Raw genomic sequence first — 12,404 nt, 5'->3', positions numbered from 1 at the left:
CATAATCTCTTCCAGCCCAGTCCATGTTGCTACAAAAGTTGGGTATTCATCCTTTCTGATGGAGGCATAATACTCCATAGTGTATATGGACCACATCTTCCTTATCCATTTGTCCGTTGAAGAGCATCTTGGTTCTTTCCACAGTTTGGTGACTGTGGCCATTGCTGCCATTGGTCATGACTTAAGTTGAAGGCAGAAGCTTAGCTGATTGAGCTACCCAGGTGCTACTGGGAGGTTTTTGATTACTGCTTCAATTTCTTTGTTGGGTGTTGGTCTGTTCAGACTATCTATTTCTTTCTGTTTCAGTTTTGGTTGTTATAAGTTTCCAGGAACGCATCCATTTCTTCCAGAACATTGGGGTACAGATGGCCCTTCTTTTTGCCACATCTGTATCTTTGGGGTAAATAGCCAGTAGTGCAATTGCTCTATTTTCAATTTCATGAGGAATCTCCACACTGTTCTCCAAAGTGGCTGCACCAACTTGCATTCCCACCAACAGAGTAGTTTTTGAAACAGCTTCAGTAGAATAGGTAATATTTCTTCTTTAAATATTTGATATAATTCGGGCGCCTGGGTGGCTCAGTGGGTTAAGCCGCTGCCTTCGGCTCAGGTCATGCTCTCAGGGTCCTGGGATCGAGTCCCGCATCGGGCTCTCTGCTCAGCAGGGAGCCTGCTTCCTCCTCTCTCTCTCTGCCTGCCTCTCTGCCTACTTGTAATCTCTCTCTGTCAAATAAATAAATAAAATCTTTAAAAAAAATCTTTAAAAAAATAAAAAAATAAAATAAAAAAATAAAAAATTAAAAAATAAATATTTGATATAATTCCCCAATGAAGCCACCTGGTCCCAGACTCTTGCTTTTTGGAAAGATTTTTGTTTTGTTTTGTTTTAAAGGTTTTATTTATTTATTTGAGAAAGGGAAGAATGATAATGAGAGAGAGCTCAAGCTCAGGGGAGAGGGAGAAGCAGGGTCCCCTTTGAGCAGGAGGCCCAACATGGAGCTTGATTCTAGGACTCTGAGGTCATGACTTAAGTTGAAGGCAGAAGCCTAGCTGATTGAGCTACCCAGGTGCCACTGGGAGGTTTTTGATTACTGCTTCAATTTATTTGTTGGGTATTGGTCTGTTCAGACTATCTATTTCTTTCTGTTTCAGTTTTGGTTGTTATAAGTTTCCAGGAATGCATCCATTTCTTCCAGATTGCCTAATTTGTTGGCATGTAGTTGCCAAAGTATGTTCTTAAATTTGTCTGTATTTCTTTGCTGTTGGTTATGATCTCTCCCCTTTCATTCCTAGTTTATTAATTTGGGCTCAATCTCTCTCTCTCTTTCTTGGATATATGTAGCTAGAGGTTTATTGATCTTATTAATTCTTTCAATGAACCAGCTCTTAGTTTCGTTGATCTGTTTACTGTTCTTCTGGTTTCCATTACATTGATTTCTGCTCTAATCTTTATTATTTCTCTTCTCCTGCTTGGTTTAGGCTTTATTTGCTGTTCTCTTTTCAACTCTGTTAGGTATAAATTTAGCTTGTGTATTTGAGATTTTTGTACTTTTTTGAGATAGGCTTGTATTGCAATGTACTTCCCTCTTTGGACCACCTTTGCTGTATCCCAAAGGCTTTGAACAGATGTGTTTTCATTCTCATTAATTTCCATGAACTTTTAAAGTTCTTTAATTTTCTGTTTGACCCATTCATTCTTCAGTAGGATGATCTTTCACCTCCAAGTGTTTAAGTTCCTTCCAAAGTTCCTTTTGTGATTGAGTTCAAGTTTCAAAGCACTGTGGTCTGAAAATATGCAGGGAATAACCCCAACATTTTGGTGTTGGTTGAGCCCTGACTCGTGACCCAGAATGTGATCTGTTTTGGAGAAAGTTCCACATGCACTCGAGAAGAACGAGTATTCTTTTCTTTTAGGATGGAATGTTCTGTATATATCTGTGAAGTCCATCTGGTCCAGTGTGTCATTCAAAACCCTTGTTTCTTTGTTGATCTTCTGTTTAGATGATCTGCCTATTGCTGTGAGTGGGGTGTTCAAGTCCCCACCTACCAATGTATGTTATTATCATCAATGTGTTTCTTTTCTTTGGTAATTAAGTGGTTTATATAATTGGTTGCTCCCATGTTGGGGGCATAAATGTTTACAATTGGTAGGTCTTCTTCTTGGATAGATCCTTTAAGTATGATATAGTGTCCCTTTTCACCCCTTACTACAGTCTTTGGTTTAAAAATCTAATTTGTCTGATATGAGGATTGTTACCCCAGCTTTCTTTTGAGGTCCATTACATGGAAAGCTGTTTTCCACCCCCTCACTTTCAGTCTGGAGGTGTCTTTTAGTCTAAAATGAGTCTCTTGTAGACAACATATGGATTGGGCTTCCTTTTTTATGCAATCTGATACTCTGTGTTTTTTGACTGTAGTACTTAGCCCATTTACATTCAGAGCAACTGTTAAAAGATATGAATTTAGTGCATTGTATTGCCCATAAAGTCCCTGTTTCTTTGATTGTCTCTATTTCTTTCTGGTCTATCTCACTCTTTGGCTCTCTCTTCTCTTTCAAGTTCCCATTTAATATATGTTGCAGTGCTGGCTTGGTGGTCGCATATTCTTTCTGTTTCTGTCTGTTCTGGAAGCTCTTTTTCTCTCCTTCCATTCTGAAAGACAGCCTTGCTGGATAAAGTATTCATGGCTACATGTACCCTGAATATATCATGCCATCCCTTTCTGGCATGCCAGGTTTCTGTGGCTAGGTCTGATGTTGGTCTAATGTTCCTTCCTCCGTAGGTTAGGAGCTCCTTGTTTTGAGTCTTTGTCTCTGAATTTTGCAAGTCTTACTATTATATGTCAGGGTGTTGATGTATTTTCATTGATTTGGGAAGAATTCTCTCTACTTCTTGGACATGAATACTTATTTCCTTCCCCAGATTAGAGATGTCCTCAGCTATGAGATATACTTTCTGCCCCCCCGCCCCTTCACCCTCAGGCACCACAATAATTCTGACCTTGGTACATTTCATGGCATCACTGCTTTCTTAAAACTTCTTTTTATAGGTTATTAGTTGTTTTACTCTCTTTTCCTCAACTTCCTTTCTTTCCATCCACCTGTCTTCTAGATCACTTACTCTCTTTTCTGCCTCAATCACGCTAGCCCATTAGAGCACCCAGTTTAGTCTGTGGCTCGGTTACAGCACTTTAAAATTTGGCCTGATTAGGTACCATTTGTGCACTACTAGATTCTCTGGTGAGACGCCAACTTTAAAATAAGGAACCAGACAAGGATAGATGTCATTGCTTTTATTTTCAACATAATTTCAGAGGCTCTAGATATAAAAAGGTGAGGAAACTAAGTCACAAAATTGGAATAAAGCAGAGTCAAACTTTTCCATCATTTTCAGATGATAAGATTATATATACAATCAAAGTAACCCCAGTAAATAGTGTTATATTTCATAAGTCAATTTGGGAAAGCAGTTGGATAGAAGATAAAATTGATAGTTTTTATTATCCTACTCATAATTAATTACATCAATGATAATATTTTCCACTTACTATTCATTCTTGAGGTTCCAGGCACTTCAGTCCACAATGTGAACAGCACTTCTGTGACACTGGGCAATCATGATCCTGAAGACACTTGGGTCTATCAATCTTGGAACACACCATGGGCTTGTGCGGGCAGAAACCTGGTTTGACTTTATGGGATAAAATAAGACATTTGAACTTGAAATACTTGATCATAGTTTGGGGAAACTTGGAAAACTCTAAACAGGGGTTTCTTCTGACTAAACCTCTTACCCTTCCCCCTAGAGTAAAAATAGAGTGCAGAAGGCAAAAGTATCAACTTCCAGTGGCTAATAATTTGAGGTGTTTGAAAAAGGCTTGCCATCTCTGACATAGACAATCTGATAGGATTCCTGCTGCCCCCCAGAGAAGTAATGGATTTGGGTTATCTAATCCCAAATTACCAGAGGTAGAAGGAGTATTAGAGAGCACCCAGAACTTCTTTGTTTTATATGTTGCAGAACTTGAGGTTAGTGTAGGGGCAAGTGAGTAGTGTATGGCCATAGAGAAAACAAGTGGAAGTGTTGAAGTCAGTTGAAAGGCCTTGGTTTCCTTTCACTATACCATGCTGTATGCAGCACCAAACACTAAGAATCCCTCAGACAAGACCATACTATCTCAATATTAAGTAAGGAAATGAACACTAGTCTCAGAGGCTACAGAGTTCACTTCTGTCCCAATAGCAGTTTGCTACCCATCTTTTCCCTAGCATGCCTTACAAGATGTGAATATGCACTTCATGTGAAGTTCTGTGTAGACAAAGGGTTTATTAGGAATGTACCTAATGGTTATCTTTTTTTTTTTTTTTGTATGAGTAAGTGGATATTGTCACCTGTCAATCAGTGAAGAATGAGACTCAGAATAAATAAGTTCTCATGGGGAAAAAATAGGGAGTGATATTATGCATGGTTGGCTTTGAAGACTAGCATAATAGTTTCCTGAAATTAAGATGACAACATGAGAGCAGTGATAGGGCATTAAAGAAAGAAAAATTCCCTAGAGATATCTAAGTTCAACCAAAGGGGCATCCTTATTCAATGGAACAACAAAGCATCCTTAGCATATGCCCTCGAGATGTTGGGAGGTATATCCCTAGTTCTCACCTGTCCAGGCCTTGGTACAAACAAAGCCACACATGGATTCACAACATTTGGTAGTTTTGGGGCAATCGAAGTCACTCTTACATGAAGCTGGACACTCCATACGGTCCTTGAAAGGGAAGAGTGGGCACTGTCCATTCTTGGCTAAAACAAGAGTAGATGTGAGTTCTCTCAAACCCCACCCCTTCTCACACCCTTCAAACACCTTTCCCTCCCTTTAAAATTAGTATCTCTTTCTGTGACTTGGTTCACTCTACTGTGACTACCTCTGGTGGGCTATGGCAGAATGGAATGCCTCAGCATCTCATGGATTGTAGGAGAAATAGAGTTAGGGTTGCTCTTTGAAGCTCCAGGTGAGAAGAGAGGTACCTGGATTGGTGCGGCAGCTGAAGACATAGTAAGTCATGTTCAGATTATGGATCTATTTTTAAGGTATATCTAAAATGATTTCCTAACTCCATCAGTGTGGATTGAGAATGTTGATGCTGATTCATCAAGGATGATTTAGAAGTTCATATCAACCAAGAGAGGGAGAGCTGTGGACAGAGCAAGTTTGAGATGGGTGAGCACCTCTGTTTTAGACAAGTGAAGTGTGAGGTGTTTGTGAGATTGAGATGAAGGAGTAGAGTATGCAGTTGGAGTTTGGGAGTCAAATTCAGAATGGAGCTACAAATGTGGGTCACTAGGGCATAGATGGTGTTAAAATCAATATTTTCACATTTTGTGCATGTTTCCTCTTGTCATTATCTGATTACAAATTCTATGAGGACAGGAAGGTTTTTTCCTTATTTTATTCCTTCTCTCCTCCTTCTCTCTTCTCCTTCTTCCTCAAGTTGGATTCTGACAGAGTGTGGTGAATTTGACTCCCAGAGCTATGGTTAGGTTCTTTCTTTCTTTCTTTTAAGATTATTTATTTATTTGACAGAAAAAGATCACAAGGATGCAGAGAGGCAGGCAGAGAGAGAGAGAGGAGGAAGCAGGCTCCCCACCCAGCAGAGAGCCCGATGTGGGACTCAATCCCAGGACCCTGATATCATGACCCAAGCCAAAAGCAGAGGCTTAACCTACTAAGCCACACAGGCACCCCTAGGTTCTTTCTTTCTTTTTTTTTTTTTTTTTTAAGATTTTATTCATTTATTTGACAAAGAGATATTACAAGTAGGCAGAGAGAGAGAGGAGGAAGCAGACTGCCTGCTGAGCAGAGAGCCCGATGCGGGACTTGATCCCAGGACCCTGAGATCATGACCCGAGCCAAAGGCAGCGGCCCAACCCACTGAGCCACCCTGGTGCCCACCCCTAGGTTCTTTCTTAACCCAAACATAAATTTCCCCCAATCCCACCCAAGTTCATTTCCCTGGTTTCTTCTTCCTATTGCTTCTGAGAGTGAGCCAAGGTCTAATGCATAGTGCCATGATTTCTTAAAGCCTTCCACAGTGGGTCAGACCACAATAATGTCTTTGCCATTCAGGCTCACTGGAATTACAGAATTAAAATTCCAGTTCTACTCCTGACCCACTGTGAATCCTTGAGCAACTAACTTTATCTATTTGACTCTGTTTCCTTGTCTGTATAATGGAAGAGATGATACACTATTCAGCCTGCTTCTTAGAATTTGACATCAAAGTTGTAATGCTGCCTTGTAAGTCACACAGTGCTGCATTTGAACATCAATGGTTACCACCTAGAGTGCTACCATTAAGCAAGCCCACACTACTTAACAACCCCTATGTCAAATCCTTGTGTCCCGATCACACATAATCCACCAAAAACTCAAAGATGTTTTTCTGTTATTTCAGTGTTACAGAGGAGAGAACTGAAACTCAGAGAGGTGAAGAAAATTGCAATAAACGGGAAAAGGAGGATTTTTATCTGGGTTATCTGGCACCTACCTCTGTAAGATACTATCTCCCAATATTATTGGTGCTTGTCATTATAGTAGGAATTAATCCACAGCCCTCACCTTTACTTCATCCTATTCTTCAGTTACTCTATACTCTACTCGGACTTCATGTGATTCCAGACCTGACCTGTTTATGCTTCATTCTTGGGTGAGGCCTCAGGTACTACTCGATAGATAAGTGCACTATGTCATTTTTCTGACACAACAACTCTATTAGGTAAATACTATTACTATCCCCCTTTTATAGACAAGAATACTGAAGCTAAGGGAAACAGGCAACTGACCTAAGACCACCCACTCAGGGAATGATAGAGTAGACTTGAACCAAGGCAGTTTAACCTTAAAGCCTGAGCATATACTAATCCCTCGGATTGCCAGGGATATAAATCTTACCAGGTGGTGAGCAAGCCATTTGGCAGGCGCTGATGCTGAGGAAGTTGTTGGCATTCCCGAAGCAGCCTCCATAGATAAACGGTTCACAGGACTGAAGTTTAAAGTCAAAATACCAGCGAAAGACACTAACGTCACACTCTCCTTCTTCTGGGGGTAGCATGCAGGGTTCTGAAGGTGGGATGCAGAGAGGAAAGAACATAAAGGGTAGGAAAAAAGAGAAGGGGTCAGGCTCTCAGCTTTTATGTTCTTAGTATGACCATACAAGTCATAGAGAGAGCCACTGTAAATAAAAGCTCTAACCTAGCTCTCCTACAAATATGGAACTGATCTTTGTTCTCTAAGTCCCTGAGCTCTGGGAGGACAAAATTTGTTCAGTGACTGTATCCAAAGTGCCTAAGGCATTATTGTGGTCTGACCCATTCATTTATATATATAACAGAATTTCCTATTATGAGATACTCTTTACTTTGAGCCACCAGAAAACCTCTTTGAAAGCCAAAGAGTCCGAAACCAAGCCCAGCATCAAAGCTGACTGAAGTTTATATTTACCATGTGTCAACAATAGTCTCTTGACACTTAGTGAACATGCAACATGTATTAATTGTGTGTGAGTGTTTGAGTGTTGGATCAAAGAAGACTGTCATCAATATTTTCCAGTTGACATCCTTCATGCCTGGACTCATTGTTTGTACTTGAGGGTTGGGAATCTGATTCAAGAACAAGAAAAGCATGAACCCTGACTTCTTGTCCTACCATCCAAGGGAATCATTCGACAAGCTCTGGATGGAGCAGGAAGTAAGACAACTCAAAAGATACCTGTGCCCTCAGCTTGGGGGCTATTACCTTGGAATGGATCCATGCACTTTTTCCCACAGGCAAATGAACAACACTTCATTTGTTTTAGGCAATCCCAATCAGTTGTGCAGAGGTCTGGAACATAAATCTCACAGAGGACCCTTTCTCGGGTGCACACTCCTGCTTTCTCTACAAGAAAGCAACATCCAAATTCAAATTCACATCCTTTGAGAGTTTCAGTTCTCCTCCCATGGCAAAGGTGAATAGTGACATTCTATCAGCCGTCTCTTCTACCTTCCATCCTCAGTAGCTCTGCTTAAATTTAGGAGCTGGGTCTTCCTCCCACCACTCATAGTTCATTTTGATTGATCTGAATCAGGAATCTGTGCTTAGGTCAACTGAAGGGGAAGCATCTCAGATTTCATGGCAGGGAACTAGATAGGAACCAAGAGCCTTTCCTTAAGTCTAGTAGCTTCTCTCTCCTCTTGAAACTTAATATGTTATTGCCCAATTCCTTTGCCTCCAGAGTCTTAGTTGATAGGGGAAATTAATTAGTAAGAAGGGGTAGGAATACCATGGAAATAGGAGTATAGGAGTCCTGATTCCTGACTTGGGTCCCTGACTCCTTGTGAAATCAAGACCAGCCTGGGGGCACCTGGGTGGCTCAGTGGGTTAAAGTCTCTGCCTTCAGCTTGGGTCATGATCCCAGGGTCTTGGGATGGAACCCCACATCAGGCTCTCTGCTCAGCATTAGGAGGAAGTTGTTGGCATTGTCTGCCTACTTGTGATCTCTGTCAAATAAATAAATAAAATCTTAAAAAAAAAAAAAAGACCAACCTGAGTTCCACTATATACCTTCTCAGTTACCCTTAAAGGGAACAGAAATGGGCAATGGGAGGAGCAGTGTATCACACCTGGTTTGGAGCCTGACTCCAACACGACTAGGTAAGTAATCTTGGGGGGAAAAAAGTTTTCCTCCTGAGTCCAACATTTCCCATCTATAAAATGAGAATTACAATCTCTACCTTACAACCTGCTTCTAAGAATTAAGGGGGATGATGCTTACAATGCATTCATCACAGTGCCTGGCACATGGGAAGAGCTTGGCAGATATGGGTTTTCTTCCTCCTTTTTAGGGCTTGACACAGCTTACTAATTGCTGAGCTTGTGGGAAGTAGAATTCTAAAGTTGCCTCCCCAAGTTTTCTGTCCTCTGGTTATGAATCACACTTGAATTTAGATGGGCTATGAGGGATTTCATAGATGGAATTAGAGTCCCAAGTTAATTGACCTTAAAATATAGAAATTATCTGACTGAGCCACATCTAAGTTGTTGAGACCTTAAAAAGAAGAGTTTTCCCCCTGACTAATAGAGAAGAGGTAAGATAAATTCCACGTGTGAGAGGAACCCAACATGTTTTTAGGAGCTTTGAGGACAGAAGGAACTTAGTGTCCTGGACTGAAGGTGACCTCTGGAAGCAACCTCAGTGGTACAAGTGCAAGGAAATGATTCTGCCACAGCCAGTGAGTGTCAGTGAGAATCCTGGGTCCCAGATGAGAACTGCACTTTTCGATGCAACCCTGGATGCTGCCTGTTGAGAACCTGAGCAGAAAATCCTTCGAAACCACACCAGACTTCTGACCAGAGAAGCATGATCCTTTTGGAGACTACTGAGTCTTGGAATTATAAGGGTTCAGAATTGGAAACACCATATGGATCATCAGTATCACCCTCCTAAATTCCAGGTTTAAAAAAAAATGAAGTCAGATGGGAAAAATAGAGTGAATGAGGAGTGAGTCTAGGAGCTCTAATCCATAATTCACTCCAGAAGTCCTGAACAGTGGCCATTGAGACTTTTTGTACTTTCCAGCTTTATTTCTTATTCTTCATACCATGCTTCATACACTCTCCAAGGATGTCTAAGGCTAAGAAGAGTTATGGTTCCTAATTTTGAGTGTACATTGAAAACACCTGTGCATCTTTTAGAAACTACAGACCATGGCCTGAAACAGAATCTCTAGAAAGTGAAGCCTAGGGACTTCATTTTTTTTCTCTCTTTAAAATTTAAATTCAATTCACCAATGTATCATACATCACTTTAAAGTGCCTCCAGTGGAACATAGGGAGATGGAGAGGAGAAGGGAGTTGGGGAAAATTGGAGGGAGAGATGAACCATGAGAGACTGTGGACTCTGAAAAACAATCTGAGAGTTTTGGAGGGGTTGGGGGGTGGGAGGTTGGGTGAGCCTGGTGTTGGGTATTATGGAGGGCACGAATTACATGGAGCACTGGGTGTGGTGCATAAACAATGAATTCTGGAACACTGAAAACAAATTTAAAAAATAAAAAAAATTTTAAAAAGTCATAAAAGGAAAAATAAAGTGCCTCCAGTGACACCAAAGCAGGCAGTCGGGCACCATGATGTACGCTGCTTAGAAATTATTGTTTTAGGTTTGGGTACAGAGAGTGTAAAGCAAATCAAATAGGGACACCTCCAAAGAGGTAAAAAGGCATAGAAATCTTGGGATTATAAAGACAAATGTCCCCTCACTAGTGTAGACTCTAGTCAGTCCTCCCTTCGGCTTCTGAGGCATGTAAACCTTTTTTTGGTTTAGCCATTGTATTCCTTGCCTACGGTCAGCTTCAGCTGTCTTTTGGAATCCTCCTCCCTCCCAGTCAGCCCTCCTCAACTACTAACTTTGTCTCCATGGATTCCTCCCTGAATGCACATACCTTGGGCATTCCTCTACAGCTACTGGGGATGTTCCCTAAAGTTCCTATCCCAGCTCTCTGTTGTCATTACCTGACACACACTTCCTGCATCCATTCCCACCAAGCTAACTGTGGTTACCATGCCTCCCTCCAGAACTTTTCTCACTTCCAAGCTGAAGGCACATATCCAACCACGTGGGAACATTTATCTGGGAATCTCAAGAGACCTCTATGCCCACATGTATAAATCAGACTTACAATCTCCTATGCTTTAGCAGTGACTCTTTGTCTCTGCTCCCGTCTTTATATTTGGCATCAACAGACCCCCAGGCTCTCATGAGAACCCTGAGATTCACTCCTCCCTCTCTTTCACCCTAGCATCCTGTCAGTCATGTACTTGAGTCAGTTCTACCTCCTCATTTCTCTCCAAGCCCTATGGCTTTCCCTCTTTGCCACCATTTCCAGGTCAGCTCCTGACATCATCCCATCTCTCTCCTTCACTTGTGCAACCACCTCCTCACTGACTTCTGCCCTTGGGCTCCTGCCTAGGGATGACTCACCTTTCAAAAATTAAACTTGGAAAATACACATATCAGGTAAAGCTAGGGAAATAATTTGGAGTGAACAGTGAGGGAAGAATCTGAAGTTTCCAGGGTGAGTGAGTTGGGCTCGTCCTCTAAAGCCACAGAGGAAGTGACCTCATACAACACAAGTCTTTGTCTCCTTTCTGACCCTCAGTCCCAGGAAGGCCTCCTAAGGAGGGGTGGCTGCAGCTTCTCTGAACTCACCTTTGACTTTCTTGATTGGTGACGAAGTGGTCTCCTCCGAAGACAGAGAGAGAAGCAGGAGTGCTACATTCATCCAGAAGAAGGTAGAACTGTGGAGGGGAAGGTGCTTGTGTGGGATGAGAAGAGGCATGGGGATTAGGCACAAGTGAGACAGAGATTCAGACCAGGTGCTGAGAACTGTGACAATGGCCCACCACTTCTCTCAGTTCACAGATGAGGAAACCAAGATGCACAGTGCATAAGGGGTTTGTCTGAGGTCACGTGGAGAGTAGGGTAGGACTCTCAGTCCCCTTCCAGTGGCCCCACACTCTGCTATAGGACTCCACAGTGTCCCAGCAGGACATTCGCCCAGGCTTGCTCCTACATGAGAGGTCACATATAGATGATCACAGGGATTTGTCTGGAATAGTTGCAGAGCTGGTTTGCCCACTGTCGTTCCCAAGGCAACCCCAGACATGAGTGAACACCTTTTTCTTGCTCCACTGATGACAAGAAACTGATGGTATGAGATTTTTAGGAGGGCCTGGGCATGTCCCACAGGGTCTTAGAACCCCAGGCTCAAAAAAAAATCCCGGATAACCTCGGGTTAACAAAAGGATTCCTCGTATTCCTTCTGGTGTTATTCAAGCCTAGCTTCTGATACTCCCAGAGCCCCCCATAAATGAATGACCCTTCCCTACTCATTCCACCCCCATTTACACATGTCTCTTCCTGGTCCTTATGTACTTTTTAATTTTGTTATGTGAAGAACTAACAATGCCTTGCTGTGTTACCTCTCTCAGACTAAATGCATTTTGAAAACAACAAGAGAGGGATGGAGCAGAAAGGAAGGGAGACAGAAAGAGAGACAGAGAACATCATTATGTCCAGAATGCACCTGTTATTGGTGGAACTTCTGACACTGGGAAAGGGGTAGAGCCTTTTCCAGATCTCCTGAAACCATGCACATGTGGCTGCCTAAGAGTAAAGACTTGTGAAAAAAAATTTTTTTAATTAATTATTTTTTTCAGCGTAACAGTATTCATTGTTTTTGCACCACACCCAGTGCTCCATGCAATCCCTGCCCTCTCTAATACCCACCACCTGGTTTCCCCAACCTCCCACCCCCTGCCCCTTCAAAACCCTCAGATTGTTTTTCAGAGTCCATAGTCTTTCATGG

At 41.9% G+C, this 12,404-nt stretch overlaps 1 protein-coding gene across 1 annotated transcript; it reads right to left on the bottom strand.

Moving 5' to 3' along the window:
• Nucleotides 1–3,549: 3,549 nt before the first annotated feature.
• Nucleotides 3,550–11,434, bottom strand: WFDC8 (WAP four-disulfide core domain 8). Its single transcript, XM_032353263.1, has 5 exons — nt 11,246–11,434; nt 7,795–7,935; nt 6,952–7,119; nt 4,662–4,802; nt 3,550–3,689 (listed from the first exon to the last, which is right to left on the bottom strand). Exons 1-5 carry the CDS (start codon nt 11,373–11,375, stop codon nt 3,550–3,552), a joined length of 720 nt encoding a protein of 239 aa, XP_032209154.1. The 5' UTR covers nt 11,376–11,434.
• Between the last annotated feature and the right edge of the window lie 970 nt (nt 11,435–12,404).

This window comes from Mustela erminea, chromosome 7 (genome assembly GCF_009829155.1).
Source record: "Mustela erminea isolate mMusErm1 chromosome 7, mMusErm1.Pri, whole genome shotgun sequence".
NCBI lineage: Eukaryota > Metazoa > Chordata > Mammalia > Carnivora > Mustelidae > Mustela > Mustela erminea.
The sequence above is the reverse complement of the archived record's forward strand: the minus strand, read 5'-3'. Positions and strand labels throughout refer to the sequence as shown.